The sequence below is a fragment of the Rattus norvegicus genome, chromosome 9 (genome assembly GCF_036323735.1).
Source record: "Rattus norvegicus strain BN/NHsdMcwi chromosome 9, GRCr8, whole genome shotgun sequence".
NCBI classification, from domain to species: Eukaryota; Metazoa; Chordata; class Mammalia; order Rodentia; family Muridae; genus Rattus; species Rattus norvegicus.
Window position 1 is genome coordinate 48524643 of NC_086027.1, and position 19758 is coordinate 48544400.

The 19758-nt window shown below is 46.3% G+C and overlaps 1 protein-coding gene across 1 annotated transcript in view; it reads right to left on the reverse strand.

The window, feature by feature from the left end:
- Positions 1 to 319: 319 nt before the first annotated feature.
- Positions 320 to 19758, reverse strand: part of Lonrf2 (LON peptidase N-terminal domain and ring finger 2) — a 41392-nt gene continuing 21953 nt past the window's right edge. Inside the window, exons 7-12 of the mRNA XM_006244869.5 lie at positions 19608 to 19722; positions 17694 to 17815; positions 16865 to 17023; positions 14057 to 14219; positions 10364 to 10513; positions 320 to 7102 (exon numbers count right to left, since the gene is read on the reverse strand). Coding sequence (XP_006244931.1) covers positions 6908 to 7102; positions 10364 to 10513; positions 14057 to 14219; positions 16865 to 17023; positions 17694 to 17815; positions 19608 to 19722 — 904 coding nt within the window. The 3' untranslated portion in view covers positions 320 to 6907. The remainder of the gene's footprint in view (positions 7103 to 10363; positions 10514 to 14056; positions 14220 to 16864; positions 17024 to 17693; positions 17816 to 19607; positions 19723 to 19758) is intronic.

A 19758-nucleotide genomic window follows, 5' to 3' on the forward strand; every position in this document is an offset into this window, starting at 1 on the left:
TTCAAAGAATCCATTGAGCACATAGAGAGCAGAAGGCCAATGTTAATGAACAGGAGAGTTGAGACCTTCACCTAAGGCAGCTGGAAGACACAAGAGAACTTCTCCCTGAGGTTCACAGGAAGCATGGCTGTGCTACCTGAACCTTCAACTTCCAACTTCTGGGATTGTGAAGTGATATTTTTCTAGTGTTTTCAGCAAGAAGTCTGTGGCAGTTCATTAGAACCACACCAAAAAAGCTAATTTAATATCTACATGCTGACTTGACCACATAACCAGTCATTTACCTTGTTATCTGGGAGCGATTATTTATTGGAAAACATTTACAACACTGTAAGTTTTTATTGAATCCAGATATCACACATTAGATACACAATTTCAATGAACTGAAATGGACAGGGAAAGGACACAGTGAAGTAAACACTTGCAACATTTAAAAGCCGTCTCCTGTAAGACACAACAAACTTGCATCGTTGCCCCCATCTTAAGGACGGGGAAACAGAAGCGAAGCTGGGTGAATATTCCATATCACTACTGACCTCTGAAGAGGCAAGAAACATAATGTTAATTGATACAGACTTTACTTGTTCAAACCTGTTCTAAATAAAGAAAAGAATATGCACAATTCTCAACTGGTAACAATCATTTCACGGGTACTAAGTCAGTTGCTAACACCGGGTAGTAAGTATGTAAGCAATTGAGGCATGGATACACAGCTTTGCAACCTACCTATTAGCCACTTTTCCCGAAGCTCAATGGACAGTAGCGTGTCGTGGTATACGCTGTAAGGAAGGAAGGCTGGTCAAGGATCAAGCTTTACAGGGTGGAAGCTCTATTGCTAAAACAGTGCTGTCTGCAATGGAGAGCCCAGCCGAAGCGGAAGAAAGCAAAGAATGAAGACCCAGAGCTGCAAACTTCATATTCTGACTCTGAGGCCTGACAACGCCCGAGTGTGGATGACAGAAACGAAAAAGATTCCAAGAACATTAAAAATCATTTCACCAGAACCTCTCCAAGAGAGGGCCACGGGGACTGGGGAAATCACCAAACACCTTTGAAACTTATCCCCTGAAGCTTTCCTGAGAAAACTGGCCAATCCATCACTCAAACACAGCAGAGCATTTGGAAGTAGGAATGACTCAAGGGCATTTCTTGCAAAGACTGAAAGGGCATCAGCTGCTTTACTCGTCAATGGCCCTGGTCCTGAATCAGCAGCCGAGTTCGAAACAGAAGGCTGAGCTTGGTGGTAGTTTCTTCAGAGGACTCAAGCCTACATTTTCTCAGCTACAATGACAGGGTTGGTCCCAAGTCAGACTGCCTTTCCTGGTTTTTGTTGCTGTTTGTTTTGTTTTGTTTCTGAGACAGGATCTCCATGTGTAACAGTCCTGGCTGTCCTAAAACTCACTCTATAGACCAGGCTGGCCTCAAACTTACAGAGATCCGACAAATCCAGCCTTTGCCTCTCAAGTGCTGGGATTAAAGACATGTGTCACCACTGCCTAACTTTTCTGTTCTTATTTAAACCAAAGCTGAAAAATTAAAAATAATCTTTAGAAAAGCAAATAAGTAAGTCACAGGTGACTGAGGGATTCTCTGCCTCTGTATGGGTGTCTGCCTTTGCTGCACTCAGACACCTTCCCCCCTTTATGTCAACCAGCCAGTCATCCTCTTCTCTTTGACTGGAATGTTTTCTCCCTACACACAGCCTACATGAAAAAGTGATCAACATTAACGGGGATCTGTTAGGTTTTCCTGCACAAGTTTTAGTACTTGAGTAAATAGGAGGAAAATATATGAGGCTGGAGCTGATGCAGACACTGTGGAGGGGTGCTTCCCCTGGCTTGCTCAGCCTGCTTTCTTATAGAACCCAGGACCACCAGCCCAGGGACGGCATCACCCACAATGGGCTGGCCCCACCCACAATGGTCTGGCCCCACCTACAATGGTCTGGCCCCACCCACAATGTTCTAGCCCCACCCACAATGGGCTGGCCCTCCCCCATCAATCACTAATGAAGAAAATGCTCTACAGCCAAATCTTACGAAGCCATTTTCTCAACTGAGGTTCTCTTCTTTCAGATGACTCTAGCTTGTGCCAAGTCGATATAAAACTAGCCAGCGTACTATCCCATTCCATGCTGGCGGGTACCGGATTCAACACAACTCTAAATCAGTCAGTATGTCCCCGGAGTATAAAAGGTGACTTTTAGGGTGGAGGAGTCAAGTCACAGTGAGACAAGCTGACTCCATGACAGGCTTCAAACTAGGCGTTCAGGAGACTAGGCCTACATTTCTGTTTCCCAGAACTGGGTAAGTCTACACACGTCAGTTACTAGGGAAAAACAAACACAGTCGGAGGGCAGCCAATTAAAAGCCACCCCCACCATCAAAAGATGCCCTGCCACCTGGCCCGAGGAAAAAACAGTTAGCAACAGTTTCCAACGATGGTTCTGGAACGTCCCAAGATATTGACAGAAACCAATCAAGATAAAGGTCACCTACCCCTCCCTGGAATTCCCCTAATGTCCTTTGAATTGGGCCTGCAAGCTTACCTGGGCGGCTCTATCTTGGTAAATGGCGGACCCCTCACATGCAGGATTTCTGCAGAATAAGACACTCTTTGTTCTTGCGTATTATTTGAGTCCGGGGTATCCTCCTTTGACCAATCATGGACCCTTACAATTGGCTCCATATCTGACTCAAGTCTGCTGACATTGGAGCCAAGTTCACAAGAAGATACCCTGACAGTGTGATGCTCTGTCAGAGAACCTGTGAGGGCAAAGCTTACTTACTCTTCAAGCCAAAGCGTTTTTATCCAGAAGGTGATACCCGGATCCGGGGAAGCAGGGGTGGGTACAGGTGGGGCTCATGTCTCTACTGCCTAACTGATGTGTTCTTGGGGCTTAAGAGGCCCAGAAAGAAAGTGACAGTCTGCAGAAGTCCAGACAGACTGAACTCCCTAGGGAAAGTAAGGGACTCCATTTTAGTAGGCTCAACAGTGACTTCTGACTGTGTGTGACACTACCCGTGACATCTGTGCCTGGCTAGCAGAGAACCAAATGGGGGCCTGTGACTAATTAAGAGTACCATGGTAGTTAGCTTTCCTGTAGTCTCAAACGCTAAGGCCCTGCTGTCAAAAGTACCAAGGGTTTCAAAACGGCTCGTGGCACTCAATCTCCGTCCAGCTTTCCTTCATGTTCCAGATGTGAGAACGCACTGCTTACTTTCTTGGTGCTCTGATAAGCGCCATGACCAAGGCAGCTTCCAGGAGAAAGGGTTTATTTAAGCTTACGGTTCTAGAGGGGGTGTGGGGTGTCCCTATGGTATGGGAGTCGTGGCAACAAGTAGACAGAACCGGAAGCTAAGAGGCCACATCTTCAACAGCCAACTCGAAACCCAGAGAGCACCCTACAAGTGGGGCAAGGCTATAAACTCTCCAAGTCCACCCCCAGTGACACGCATCCTCCAGCAAGGGTGCACCTCCTAAAGGCTTCATAACATCAGCCAAAGAGTCACACAAAGTACAGATCAAATGTTCAAATACTAGAGTCTGGGGCACGGGGGTAAGGGGGGCGTGCATTACTCATTTAACCGTCCACACAGAGAAAGTCATCACACTTTTGCCTGTACTTGGAAGAGCCACCAGCACACCTGGACCGTGGCGCAGAGGTCTACTACAGCTGGGTCTTGTCTTCTCAGGCACTGGCTGCTCTGTGACACCAGGGTGCAGCTGGCCTGTTTGCTATGCTCTCCATGCTCTCCCACTGAAGAGGGCTCTGGAAATGACTCAGTTTACCACACAGAGTAATTTAAAGAGCGTCAATAGGTTCTGATGGAAAACCATCAGTGTTGAAGGGTTGAAAACACCAATGGGGGGGCTGCGTGATGGCTGAAGGAACCCCTGTCTCACCAGAGTACTAAAAACTATGAGTTTTCTCTGGCCTATAACAAAAGACTAGCATCCTTTTGGATTTTGTGGAATGTGGCAGGATCAATTTCTTTAACAGCCCTGCTCTTGTAGGAACTCACTATGAACCTTGGCCTCGGAAGCAGGATTGTGCAGCTTTGGGCCAGATGAAGCTGACCTTGTCATCAACACCGGCTAGTCAACTTCCAAATTATACTAGGTGTAACCATCAGGAAACAGGAGGTTTTAGGCAGTGAGTGAATGGAGGACGGAGGGCCACTGTGCACTGTGCACTTGGTCAAGGGATGTCCTCATTAGAAGCAGGAGCAGCCACACAGGTTACTGTCAACCTGGTAGGGGCTTCTTCTGTGTCAGGGTCAGGGAATGGGCTTTTCTTGTACGATCTACAGTCTGTGGAAACCCTGTCTACTGCATTCCAGTCAAACAGAGCATCTTTGGAAACCCTTTGTCTCTTTTTAATCTCCATACAAACTAATGGACCAAATTCTGCTACTCATCCCCATTGTTGGGAAAGGTGGGGTGTGACTGCCTGAGCCCAGCATGGGGTCTGTTGATCTGGTCTGCTGACTTACAGAGTTTCTTTTTCTCCTGGAGTGTGTGTCTCTAGTTCAGAAGGAGCTGCTGCAACCCAGTGGGAGGCCTGGAGAAAGGAACTCTAAATTCTTTGTTGGCTCAGGCCAAAGAGCTTTCTCCAGTTTGTTTTAGGGGTACAAAGGGATTGGAAGGCTTTTTGCACCGAGGCTCACACACCGGAGGCTCGCACAGAAGCTCTGGAGTTGTCTGTAATTCTGGAAACAGGGTTTTGTGCATCTAGTATGACCTCTATCAAGAAAGGGCTTGGTGGGCTAGTCCAGGTCTCTTCTGCTGCCTGATGCTCTCACAATCCATCCTTGTTAAAACTGAAGCCCGTACGATGGAACCTGAGAATCACCCACACTCCTGCCTGACACAACTGCTTCTCACAGAGCCTGGGCGACGAGCCTCTTGTTTGTAGAGGACCTGGAACAGTAACCTTCTCTCTCACTAGCACTCGTTGTCCACACTGCTGTTTATAAATCAACACCCAGGCACAGTTTGGAGAGAACGTCCCCACCTTGGTTGGGGGCAATGGTGGCGCTCTTGTGCTACTGAAATCTTCCGATAACCAGACTCCCCTAAAAGTACCCAATGAGATCTGGTCTGTTACTGCACAGTGAGATGTGACACAGAGCACGCGGCAGTCACACCATTCTCTTTGGTACTGAATCCCCAAAACTTCCATTGTTCTCCTTTGCATTGCTGTTACAGGGGCTTTTACGTAAGGACATTGAGGATGGGAAGACTAAAGAGGCAGACAGAACCAGGGAGGACAGCATAACGACTCTGAACTCAGTAAGTTATAAAAGCTAACACGCCAGCAGGCAGAAGCAAAACCTTCCTAACACTAACTCAGCACAGACGCTGAACTCCCAGCAGAGTCCTGGAGAAGCTATGATCACACTGGATAGACACTTCCAAACAGAAACAGTGTAACAACACCAACTCCTGCTCTCTTTCTTTCCAAAAGAGAACAAATCAAAACCTGTTAGTTTTCACGAGCATGTTCTAGTCAAGGACTTCTGTACAAGAGTGACAGCCATGTTTTAAGCGGTCAGATGATGTCATAAATGCCAAATAGAGTTGAACTCTCTTTTTTTTTTCTTTTTCTTTTTTCTTTTTTTCGGAGCTGGGGACCGAACCCAGGGCCTTGTGCTCCCTAGGCAAGCGCTCTACCGCTGAGCTAAATCCCCAACCCCTAGAGTTGAACTCTTAATGCGTGGTGGAAAGGCTTGCTCGAAGGGCTTTTAGCCCCTCTGAAATGAGATGGGTGTTTTATTCTAAGTCCTATGGCGAAGCTGAGATTCACTAGCTGAAAAGAACAATAAAATACAACATCACTGTGATCGTACGACTTTCTAATAAAGTGCTTGATGGGTTGATAAACCATCAACACTTCGTATCATAAAATATACATTTAAATTAAACCCACACACCTTGAAGGGAGACAGCAGAACGCCCCGCTGAGATTTGCTCAGCAGGGTCTTGTCTGTCGGGTGTTATCTTACAGACTAAGCAGCAGCAGGCTGTCTGCGCCAGCTGCTCAGAATGTCTGTGTTATTCAAGTGATATATATTCCCAACATGCACTGGAGGTCGGGAGTCACACCTAGCGTTATCTGATGGGAAATTCCCAGTTGAACAGAGATAACACTTTGTTTAGAATACATTTGGCTGTATGTTTGACACCCCAGTGCACACACAGCTCTAACTCTCTTTTGACTACCCTTCTGGGGTGCTTATGAATATATACTCTCAAAATACTGCGGTTCTCAGACTCTTCTATATGCAAGGTACGTCTTCTTGTAGTTTCACATTCATTCAATTACAACATGCAATTTACAACACCTGGGGTTACGGCAGGACACGAAACACAAACACGGCTCTGCCCAGTAATTACTACTTCTTCAGTAAGGGCTGGATAGTGTTCAGTTCATTGATTTTGCAAGCAAGTTCACAGCGACACACAGAAGCCAAGTCCAGTTTTGACTTGCTTATATCCTAATATGTCCGTGGTTCCCACTCACTGTCTAGCTACTGGCACACACATTTTCCACCAATCATGTCAAGATACAGGCTAGGAATATAATCACCTTCGACACCAAAGTCACATGTCAACCGTGCGTGTGTCACTTGCTGGCAGTGAGCTTTAGTCTCGAAGCATCTGCTTTGAAGAGACTCTCTCAAGGATTTCTCGCCTGTACCTTCCACTTGAACCTCAGGTGATTCTTGCACAGGATCGGAGTCCAGCAGGTAGACGTATGTGTGAGAAAAACGGTATTTGGCAAATGTCCCACTTACCACCACATCGACAAGATTTTATGAAGCACACCGAAGGGGATGGGTATTTGTCAGTGTCTGGAACTCAAAAACACAGGGGCTTCCGGCAACCTTAAGAGAGAGGAAGATCAATTATCTCTCTGTGCGTTGTTAGCCATCTCTTGGCGACTGTTCAGCTTGCGTGTGATGATGACTAGTATCCGACGAATGGCAAGAAGACGCTCTTTCAAGGAGCCCATGCCGAGAATGGCCAGCTGAGCCTTACGCTCCAAGGGCAACACGGCCAGAATCCACCAGGACCAGGCAGGGCCACTAGAATTGCTCTGTGAAAGACACGAGGGGAGAAATAAATTAATGCCTACATCACAGGCAGTTCCCTAAGTCGGTCTTTTGTTTCACCAACGAGTATGGGGAAGACTTCCACCTTGGTAGGGAGAGGTCACAATTCATCAGGCCCTCAAAATGCAGAGTTCCTGTTGAATATGAGTCACACATTTAAAGGCACAAGGCAAGGGCACAAAGGAAAAACTTGTGGAGAGAAATTCATTCCTCAGGGGAACTCCATGAAGTAGCTGCCTCTGCTCTCCCAAGTCTCCAGATAATGATGTACACCCACCAGAAAGTAAGATGATACATTTTACTTCCAGGTAACAATGTATCCTACTGTGGTTTAAGTTCTAAGTGGGTTAGCTAAAGCACACTGTTGTCAAGGTGGAAACTATCTGGATGAGTTTGAGGGCCATGAGACAGTCGATCCTAAAGCCAACACGGCAAAGCGTGTATAACACACATATGCACACATTACTGTGGGTGGTAACCATCATGAATTTATACACACACAGATGACTGTATGTAAGGTTTGTTTGGGTGCAGTGCAGATACACATGTTTGCTTTTAATTCACATACTCAAACAAGCATCCTGGATTGAGCTGTAAGCAAATGGTAAGTCTCAACCTGTTTCTACTCTTCCTCATTCTGGAACAAAGACAACCGAGCCTGTCTGCTTACAGGGTTTGGATCCTCCTCTAGTCCCTTTAAAGAGGTGCCAACCAAGAGCTAGGAAGAATGGACTCGGTGGCTTTAGCGAGTTGTGTAATTTCATTGGAGGTTAGAAATAACCCATTAGCCAAAGCTTGAAGGGACATCTCAAGTCACTGCCAAGAAGATTCTGGGCTGCCCTTCAGAGGTTACCTGTAACCCAGATCCTGAAGAAACATGACAGAACTCAAAACTCTCCTCTTCCCTTATCCCACAGGACAGGGAGAATGGGCTTAGTGAGATGCAGCTCACTAATTAAAATCCTTCTAATTGTCAGAATAACGGTCTCCAAGGGTCTTGGTGTCTAATTCCTTAGTCCTGTGACTATGTCACTATACGAGTAATGGTGGACTCTGAAGTTGTGCATATGTTATTACAACAGGGAGATTATCCTAGTGGACCAATGTAGCCACATGGTCCTCCTAGGGCTGTGGCCAGGGGCAGATGTGACAAGAAAGAGCTAGAACTTGAGCACTATGGGATGAACAATGCCAAGCAAAGGCCAGCATCCTCAGAGGTGGACGATGCCAGAAGCAGAGTTGCTCTTACAACCAGCAGAGGGCAATGTCATTGCTACATCAAGGGAGACACCTGCCGGGCTCTGCAGTACTCTGTAAGATAATATGCCAGTATTGCCGAAGCCACCATGTTAGTGGCAATGTGTCGAACCAGTGAGAAGAAGCAGTCCACCCACCAATTAGAGATTAATTTAATCAACTGGTCTTATCACCATCCTTTTGAATCTGAGGCACAGTTCAGTGGTAAGGAGGGGTTGGACTTGCGTGTGATTTTCCGGTCTAAAACAGGACTCCTAAATGTCTTACATTCATGGGATTTTTAAACTGAGAATTTTTTTTGCAAGTTTGGGCACAGAGGTACCTTGCATCTACCAATACAGATCAAGCAACTATTAATAATAAGTCATGGATTCTTAAACAAGTCTTTCATATACGTATAATTGTATCATTTTCTAAAGATCAAAGTAAATACCACTCTAGTGAGACAGATACAATTATTTATTTTTACATACGAGGACAGATCTTGGTGGAGCATGTGATACTGCAGGACACGGAGCATTCTCAGTGCTTTTCAGAACCAAATGCTATTCTGATCGTATACAACTATCAGTGTTGAGAATGCCACTTTCCTAATAATATAGGCAGTTTAGGGCCATTTCAGAAAATGCTGGAAATCTGCCCTGATCCAAAACAAACATTTATTTACTGATCATTTTTAAAATGAAACGCAAGGTAGCAACTGTCCTGTTTAGCTCTGGCTGTCCCATTGATGTAGCCTAGACTCATCTATAGGAGTCTCAATTGAGCAGTTACCTAATTCAGATTGGCCATGACTACAAATGACTGTGTTGATTGTTAACAGATGTAGTTGGACCCAGCCCACTGTAGGTGGCGCTATCCCTGGGCAGGTGGCCTGGATTATATAAGGAAACCAGCTGAGCATGAAGAGGGGAGTAAGCCAGTGGGCAGGATTCCTTCATGGACCTGCTGCAACTCCTGGTTGAGTTCCTGTCCTGTTTTCCCTGAGGGATGGATTGCAACTTGGAAATGTAAGCCAAGTAAACCCTTTCCTCCAAAGTTACTTTGGGTCAGAGTAGTTCATAAAGCAACAGAACAGAATCTAAAACAGCAACTCAAACACTTAAGAATCGAGCATTCTAACACTCGACCCCAAAGCCTCACTAGTTTGACAGAGACAGAGAATGATGGTAAGGAAGCACCGAGTCTTCATTTTCTGCAAATCAAACCACAATGCTGCTGGAACCCTCAATACATAACATATGCAGCCTCAAATCAACACCATTCAGGCAACGCCCATTGGCTCTGGCATGTGGCATGGGCAGCGCAAAGTACACACTGTGTGCTCAGAACCAAGGCTGCGGTGAAGTCTCATGATGCAGGACAAGCAAATGCTGCTAAAAACGCCTCAGCCTCACTATGCACTTGATTTTGGATTAATTTTTGGTCACTGTGCACTCAGAAACCTTTACTTTTGGCAATTTGTCCTTAACCCCCACATTTAGTTGTGGAGTTGCAATCCACAGCATAAGAAGCTTGAATTTAAAGCACTCTTCTGAGTGTGAGAAACTGCACTGCGGCAGAGGGCGTGAGCAAGATGCACGTGAGCGCCAGAAGGGGAGAACCCTGGACCTTTCGCTATGCACGTGATTTCTGCAGTTCAGACCATCCGGAACTAAGGGTTCCAGGATAAGGACTTCTGTGGGTTTTCTCTTCATGTAGTCAACATAGCACTTGCTCTGTGCAAGGAAGGCAGTGTTGGATGCCAAACACGGTGTGTTCTCGCCAATGGGCGGGGTTCTGTTCTGATCTTCCTGGGGGGCTAGGAAACATATTTGTTGTGCTGCACGAGGCACAGGCTGCTGTACGAGGTCTCCTTTGAGCATCAGTCACACGAGCCCGCCCATCCTCACGATGGAGTTTAGCACTGCTGAGTCTGTCAGAATGAGGAGCCTTGTCACATGACTGCGGGAAGTAGTTGAGTCCCGAGGGAAGGAAGGACAGCCTACCTGTGGCTCCGGCTCCCTATCCGGCATGGAGCCAAAATGACTTAGAATTTGTTTCTTCATGTGATCCTGGAGTGAAGCGAACCAGGAAACAGATTGCTGGTAAACGGACTCGTGGAGGGCGGTAAGTTCTTCAAACTCTGCGCCTTCCACCTGGCCAGAAAAGAGAGACGGGCATTTTAGTAATCCACATGGTGGTGACCTCTGACAGCTAGGTGGACTTGTGGCATTTATTCCTTCACTAGTCCACCACTACTGCACAAAGCGACACGATTGACATGGAAACTTTGTGCTTTTCCACACACCCGAGATCTACTGACTGCATCCTGATTTTTCTCTTAAGGCTAACGTAAGCACAGATCCAACGCTGTAAATAATTCTCAATAGGTGCGGATTGCGTATTTGATATGTCACTTGTGACTTGTCCTGTACATAAGATGCGTTTTTAACATCCTGATGTTTAATCTTTAAAATGTCAGCAATATAAATTTGCCAAGGAACCAGCAAGGTGGCTCGGTAAAAATGGGAAACAATGGGGTTGGGGATTTGGCTCAGTGGTAGAGCGCTTACCTAGGAAGCGCAAGGTCCTGGGTTCGGTCCCCAGCTCCGGGGGTTGGGGGGGGAGGGAAACAATAAACCTGACGACCTCAGAATCCACACAGTGAAAGGAAAGCCCAGACTCCTGGAAGATATGCTCTGACCTCCACACACACACTGTGGTGTGTGGTAAGAGTGCGCACACCGACACACGAAATAACAAATAAATAAATATAGACGATAGAGTGTTCTGTCAAGTACTGTTTTCTCTGATTGTTTCCCAGGAGCAGAACAAGAAGTCAGAGTCTGGCGGTTTACAAACTGTCATCAAATCACACTCCAGAGGGCGTGCTGGAGCAGCACTGCAGCCCCCACGTCAGCGACCACAGTCATGCTGCTGTGTGCACGCTGGCTCCTGGCTCTCTCACTGTCCACCCAATCATTTAGCTCTCCCTCAGTCCTGCTTAGGCAGGGCAGGAGGAACACGGGACTGGCGGTTGGTCCTGCCTCGGCTTCTTCATTGCTGGCTCTCATGCGTGCATGTCAGCCAGGATCACAGCCCTATAAAGGGGAATAGACCGTCCGGGTCTTTTCTGGATAGAAATTTCTTTAAAAATTACTCCATGAGCAGCTTTCAAAGCCTGTTTTAAAGTAAATCCATACACTATTAAAAATAAGGGGTCATCCGCAGCAATACGAATGCTTTGTCGGATCTGTCTGTAGAATGAGCACAAGAACTTCCACATCTTTGCAGCCAGCACCATGGCCCGGAGGCCCTGAAGTTGGGCTCCCTGAGGTCTCTTGATACTCAAGGCTCCCAGGGCCACAGGCACCAGAAGCAGCACCTGGAGTGACAGAGTCAGCATGTGTCCACATCTCCAGCGTGACTTCTACTGTGATGTGGTGGCTTGAATATACTTAGCTCACAGAGCGGCATTATTAGGAGGTGTGGCCTTATTGGAGTAGGTTGTGGCCTTTTTGGAGGAAGTGTGTCATCGTGGGTGTGGGCTTTAAGACCCTCATCCTAGCTCACTGGAAGCAAGTCTTCTCCTGTCTGCCTTTGGATGAAGATATAGAACTCAGCTCCTCCTGCATCATGCCTGCCTGGATGCTGCTATGCTCCCACCTTGATGGTAAGCCAGCCCCAATTAAATGTTGTCTTTATAAGACTTGCCTTGGTCGTGGTGTCTGTTCACAGCAGTAAAACCCTCACTAAGGCACCATTCCAGTCAGACACACAGTCCACCCTCTATATTCTGTCTCCAGCCCATGCCTTTCCTGTTCCAGGGAATGTACAAGAGAGGACACTTGGCCTGCTGTCTGTGTACAGTAAATGTGCGATCTGCAGGCTCACGTTCCTGGCTGTCCCTCAGCAAGTCTGTGAGATTCACGATGTTAGAGCGCCGGTTCGTTATGTTTTGTTGGTGGTTGAGTCTCCACCGTATGAGGAGCTGGACTGGCTTATCCAGCTGCCCGAGGGGCATCTAGACCATTTCCACTTTCAGCTACTGATGAGACTGTGCACATCTTCACACCTCTTTATGAGGACATGTTCAAAATACCTGCTCGTTTGTCAAAAAACGAGTGCCGATGATTCTGTTAGATAAACATAATTCTCAGGGGTGGGGGACTGTCATACTAGCTTTGGCAGGCACTTTTAAGCGCTACTGTTTTATGCTCTGTCTCACTCTGAGCCACACAAAGACTCATTGCTTGGGACTCAAATGCTGGCCGTGTTTTTAAGTATTTTTTCCTAAATATTTTATGTGTACAGGTGTTTTGCCTACATGCATGTCTGTCCACCACATGTATGTAGTGCATTCCTGGGGAGTCCAGAGGAGGGCATCTGACTTCTTGGAACCTAAGATACAGGACATTAGGAGCAACCATGCGGACAGAATTTGGGTCCTCTGGAAGAGAAGCCAGTGCTCTTAACCACGGATCCATCTCTATAGCTACTCCCACCATGTTTTTATAAATAACCTTGTATTGAAAACCTGAGCAGACTCATTTCTCTATGGTCTACTGCTGCCCTTTAATCTCAAAAACGAAGACTAGTTGTCTTAGCCAGGGTTTCTATTCCTGCACAAACATCATGACCAAGAAGCAAGTTGGGGAGGAAAGGGTTTACTCAGCTTACACTTCCACATCGCTGTTCATCACCAGAGGAAGTCAGGACTGGAACTCAAGCAGGTCAGGAAGCAGGAGCTGATGCAGAGGCCATGGAGGGATGTTTCTTACTGGCTTGCATCCCCTGACTTGCTCAGCTTGCTTTCTTATAGAACCAGAGACCACCAACCCACAATGAGCTGGGCCCTCCCACCCTTGATCACTAAGTGAGAAAATGCCTTACAGCTGGGTCTCATGGAGGCATTTTTAAGGGAGGCTCCTTCCTCTGTGATAACTCCAGCTTGTGTCAAGTTGACACGCAAAACCAGTGTACTAGTAGTTGTAGGAGAGACCACGTGGCTCTCAGGGCTTAAAGCACAACCATTCCTCAGTATCTATGGGAGCTGAGCCAGGGCGTCGCCTGTTGATACCCAACTCCATATGAAACGGTGCACTATTTGCATACACTGAACACACATCCATGCCTCTTACATCCTCAGTCATCTGGAGATCGCCCGACCTAATGAAAGTTGCTATGATCTACTGTCTTTTTTTTGAGATAGGGTCAAGATAAGTTGCCTGGGTCAGCCTCAAATGTGGGCTCAATCATTCCTTCCTCTGCAATCTAGGGAAGCCAGGGCTACAGATGTATGCTGCACACAGCTAGGCCATGTTGTTTAGGGAATAGTGAAATGCAAAGAATGCCTATACATTTTCTCTAGAGGCATAATTTATTTTGCAAAGCTCTCAGTGCACCATTGACTGACTCTGTGGGTAAAGAAACCAGAGGCAGAACGCCGGCTGCTAAGTATCTGGCCTTCATAGACCAATCCCCAGGCTAGAGTAACAAACACGGAGAACAAGCCCGTGCTCCCTAAAGGCAGTAAAAGGGCAATGTATTCTAGGAGACTCCTCTACGGGCTGAAACTGAGGTAAAAATGCACAGAGTAACAGGTCAGGGTACCGAGGATATAACCCTGTAAGCAGAAACCCAGTGATGGTTTCCACAATGGAGAGGAGCACCAGAGGCGGAAGGCTGACGACCCTCACCTTCTCGTCCTCCAGGTACTCGATGTCCGCGGTGTTGTAGCCATCTCGGTGGCGGTGGCTTAGGACCCTGAAGCGGCTAATCCCAACTGCATCCACGACAGAGCTCCCATCAGGAAAAGTCCTCACGTCCTTTATCTCCAGCATGCAGCCATACTCTGAAATCCTGGAAGAGAGATTTGGGAAGAGACAACGGTTTTTAAAACCCAGGGGGTGATCTCTGCATCCGGCCAGCAAGATTACTCTCCCGAGGGATAATGTGTCCTTCTGTTGAGTATCGCCTCCATTGGAGATGGTGGCTTAGCTGGATGGAGTTCTAGAGGGACCTGAGAAATGAGATGAGACCAAATCTTAACGTGATGTTTCGGCAGCTTGGCCAGACCTGTTGGCAGAGAGTATCTGAGGAGCACCAGTAAGCACAGGGCTTGGTGCCACTCAGGTACTGTTTCCGGCCTCCCAGAGCACCCCCCCCCCGCCCCACATCCACTTGCACTGTCCCATGCCAAGTCCTGAGGCAGGCAGTCTATGGTGGCTGCTTGTGTCTCTCTCTCTGCTTCCTCTCTCTTCCCCACCATCCCACACATGACCGCATCAGAGGCCACAGATATGTTCCAGGTGGCCATACTCGGGGAGCACATACCCTGCCACTGAACTGACATCTTCCACTGCTCTTCTGTGCTCTCTGACATCTCTGGTCCTCCACTCAGCTCTCCTGCCTGCTTCTCACATGCTGGGCTACACAGGATGACATCCGTAGCTGGATCTACTCTTGCTGGAATACTTACTACTTCTCTGGAGCTCTTACCCACCCATGCTCGTGACTAAATCAGTGTTTCGTCGATTGACCATGCCGATGTACCCTGCACAGCATTTCATGGTACAGCACAGCGGTACAGAGCATGAACTTGCTCAAGCTCAGTAAGATTTAAAGTCAAGTTTTGAACCCTAAGATGCCTGCTTCCTACACTCTTACCACGAGCAACTGCACTACGTCCTATCTCCAAACTAAAGATGAATCTGGATTCTCAAGTCACAAACCAATTTTATATCTAATAAAAGCATTTCTCCTCCTGGTTTCCTGACAGAACTACCCTACCTCATTCCTGCCTTCAGGATGCGGAAGCATCTCCTGTGTCTGCCTCAGCTGCAGAGCCTGTCCCATCCAGGATCATTCTGTCCTGTCTGTGGGCAAGAACCCATGAGTGGTGCAAATTTCTCTTGCCTGCAGCTCCCAGCAGCTGCCTTCTCATGCTGATCCACAAGGGCCATCAACGTGCCTTTAAAAACTAGCAGAATTCAAACATAATCATATCTCCCTGGTTTCCCTCTCACCCTTTCCTAGAGGAGCTGGAGTGAGTGACCTCTGCTCTCTGACAGTGTTTGAGGACCACAGTTCATCATGTATCTGGGGGTTTCTTCTTGCTCCCCAGTGTTTACTCTCACAGTGTAGTCGATAGAGCATTGTCACCCTGCTTTCATTGACTTCTGATGAGACAAACGGTAAAATATACTGATTTACTAATAATGCCTCTGTGCACACTCAGTGTCTTATATAAAAACGTCTTTGCCTGCTCCTAATTCTGAGAATAATCTCTTATGGTCTCTCTTAATTTTTAAAAACATCTTCTGATTTTTTGGTTTTCACAGCAATGTTTTAACAGATTAAAAACAGATACTATCAAGTAGGGAAGAAACATTTAATGTCCTATTTAGACCGCTCCTTCCTTACTACTTAATAGGTATCCTTACAGGTAGTCTCTCTCCTTCATGCAATTATACATACATTTGGAGTATATTTGAGCAGATCTGTCCTGACCTTCATGTTCTGCTTCACAGGTTTGTTGACTATGGCTTATGATTCTGATTTTATAGGAGTGTCCTTCCTTCTGGTCATTTGATTTATTCAAAACTATCTGGTTCTTTTCCCTGTCACATGGATCCTGAAATGGGCAAACGCAATCTTCTTGGGATGTCAACTCAATGAGTTAGTTGGATAGAAATGGCCTTCCTATGGGACCACATCTTAGCCTCCATTAACACGGTCTTCCAGACACTGCTTCATGGATATCAATCAGTAGTCTTAGGGTTTTCTTCATACATGTATATTCTCTTAAAAATTATTCGTCCCTGGGTATTTATGGTAGAAACTATTGAGTGACTTTTATAATCTATTCTCTTCTTCTTCCTGGGCACATGAACAGGCTACCCTTCCCAGCTTCCTTTGCAGTAGGTGTCAGCATAAAGGAGGTAGGTCCCCTCCTCCAGAGTCCTCTAGAAGTATATGATTTTATATATATGCACTTGGACAGCAACCTCATTATGGCCATGCCCATGTAGCACTGCTAAAGCCTCTTTTACGACAGGAAGGGACTCAAGTCTCCAAGGCAGGCCCCAGGCTCCTGCTGCCTCACAGCATCCTCTCCAGGCAACTGATGTGGAGCAACAAGAGGTGACATCATGTGGCAGAGTTTATGAAAGATTGAAAACATTAGCGTCGTGGCTGGAGACTGAGCAAGGCTTCAGTGGTGATGTATGCATTTTTTTTCTTCTAGACCAGAGCTCTGTGCATAGATGGGCAAGCAGAGAATTGCAGGCAGAGGGCGGTGGGTGACAGCACAGAGGACTTGTGAATGTGATAATGGGGCGAACAGAGATGACATTAGAAAAGGCGGGGTGGTATTTTGCCTAAGCCCTGAGCTTAAACTTCCTGGAAGTAATTGGTGAAAAAAGAAGGGTTTCCAAGCATAATTGTTCTTCAAGGAAAAGAGGAAGTAAGGACTTCATTAGGACCCTTGAGATGCTGTTCCTTACCCTGCGTTCTCCGCGGATAAACACATGCCAAATCGCTTGGTGCCAGTTTCCATGCATCTCCTTATCATGAGCCGGTAGCGGGGCTCGAACACATGGAGAGGGCAGGGAACCGTGGGGAAGGCCATAGCACACACGAAGATGGGCACGTCTCTGGTCAGACTGCAGAGGGAGAGGAAATGTTGACTCAGAAGTGTAAGCTGATCAGAGCAGAGGCAAGTAGTTGCTACGACAACCAAAGCTGCCAACTGGACAAAATCTGAGCCTGACTCAGGGCTGAGCAAGCAGGGATGGCCAAGGGTCCTGGCACGAGAAAGGTCTCTGCTCAGCTAGGCTTTAGCCAAGTCTGCCATATTTAATTTGATGACAGAGAGCATCCTGCGTTGTTACTGTACGTGTAAAGGTTGTAGCAGAATCACCCTTAAAAAATACTTCACAAAGCAAAAACCCCACAAAGGCGTTAGATTTTAAATGTAAGAATGAAGCATCAACCAGGTCTGTATGGAAACACCAAACTTGAACCGGCTGGAGAGAGGAAATCCTGAGTCACAATCCTGCTTGCTCTCCAGACTTCTGTCTTTCCATTCAGAAAGTTATTTAGATACAGAAAACAAATAGATAACTTCCCAGAAATATGTTTTGAAATATTTCTTATAATTACTTACAATTAAATTCCCACAGATATTTTGCAACTAACACATTTTTTCCCACTGAAAGACCAAAAAAAATTCTATTATGAAAAAAAACAAAGTCTAAGGCTCGGCTGACATCAACCAAGATTTTCCTCAGTGTTCTCCAGCCAGGACCAGGCTTGTGTGAGGTAAGCACTTACTGGGACAGTTCTGACATCTCTTCATCATAGACCCTCTTCCTGTCAGACAGCTCGTCTGGTAAGTACCGGAATATCAGCTCTTCAGTCAGAACGGTCACATTGAAATTCCTGGTTGCCAACAGCTACAACAGAGAAGGTTGTTAGGTGATGGGAAATGTTAATTCATCCTGAAGCACAAAGCTTAGCCCTGTGTGTTGCCTGAAGAGTTCTGCTGTGCAGGAAAGAAAGGGTTGCCTGGCATTTGCTGTTTGGGTGACTAAGGCTCTCTGGCAACCCAATAAAAACTGGAGTCTGGACATCTTTGTCCTTAAAGGGCTTATAGTTGGCAAACCTCTAAGGTGTTTCTTTTTTCTCTTTGAAAAACCTTACTGTGCCTAGTAGTAACGGGGCATGCCTTTAATCCCGGAAGTTGGGAGGCAGAGGCAGGTAGATTTCTGAGTGTGAAGTCAGCTTGGTCTACAGAGTGAGCCCTAGGACAGTCAGGGCTACCCAGAGAAACCTATTTCAACAACAACAATAACGACAACAACAGCAACAGTAACAACCAACAAAAAAAGAAAAGAGAAGAAAGTTTTGATAGGTATTTTGGTTAGCACACAGAGCAATGGGTATTACTGTGATGTTTTCATCCACATTCCCCATGCAGGTGCCAGGCTTTCCTTCTTTGCACGCCCCCGCATGAGACAGTAGAGAAGAGAGTAAAATGTCTGTGTTATTGGGGCAAACTTTTGTTTTCACAGGCATAAAGGAGCCAACTCCAGGCCCTAGACTCTGAGAACAGGCATGCACAAGGGAGCCTGTTAGCAAGAGATGATAATAGCTTCAGGAAGAGCATAGAGACACTTCATAATGAACCACCACGCAAGCTCAGAACTTGTCTAAGGTTGTGGAACATGTGCATAGCACAACACTGATAACCATTCTGTGACCTCAAAGGGGCAATATGTATGTGATTTAACAATGTGCCACGCGCCTTAGTAACACAAGCATGTACACTGCCATGTAACTTAGTAACACAAGCATGTACACTGCAACTTAATAAGAGAAGCACGTGCACTGAAACTTAATAACAGGTATGTACTCATTTTAGCCAGGTCGTTATGGTGATGACTTATTTGAACAGGTTTTGGTGGTGAATTAAAAAGTTACAAGCACTTTAAGCTTTACCTCATTTTAACACCCTCTCTTGCTGTATGTCAGAATTTTTTAAAGTTAATTTAAGCTTAGGAGTGTGTCTCAGGGTGTGTGCTTAGTGTGGAGAGAAAGGGAAGGAGAAACACACATTACTCTAGCCATTGCAGGTTGCATATTTCTGGAATAAAATGAAAACAAAGGTTACTAGTCTCAACTTGAGGGTGTGAGGGAAGTCCTTACCCCTACAAGAAGCTAAAGAATTTGCCTCGGGGAAGGTAAATGGGAACAACGGAGCCAGCACACAGCACACGGCTCTGTGATGTATCTTATCTTCATGCTCGATACAAATGCACTCGGGGGTTTACATTAAGGATAAATAGCAACAAATCGCTTCTCTATATACCCTATATTTTACTGGATTTGGCTTCAGACCAAAGACAGTAGCAACTAACTGGGAAGGGCATAAAGAGACTTAGCAACAGCTGGGAACAACCCAGACACACACTCAATGCACTGTAATGTATCAATCTGGAGTGAATGCATACTCCAAATATATATACTCCTAGCTGTTTTCAATCTAACTCAATGATTTATACCCAGAAATTGCTTTAATCCTTAGTTACAGCTGCATCTAATGCTTCTTTATGTGTTTTGATTTATGGAGAAGTGGGAAATTTTCTGTCTTTGATCAAATCAACCCGATTATAACAGTAGGTGTAGGAAGAAGCATGACCTGCTCGCCAAAGCACAAGAAGATGCTTCACCTCAGGAGCCACTCACCTCTGAAAGCTTGTCTTTGCACAGTGGACAGTGAGGGGCATGGTCCAGGCAGCGCTCAAGGCATTTGAGGCAAAACGTATGTCCACAGGGCGTAGTGACAGGTTCAAAGAGCAACCTGGGAAGAAGATCCTGAGTTTTCAGAAAGATGTGT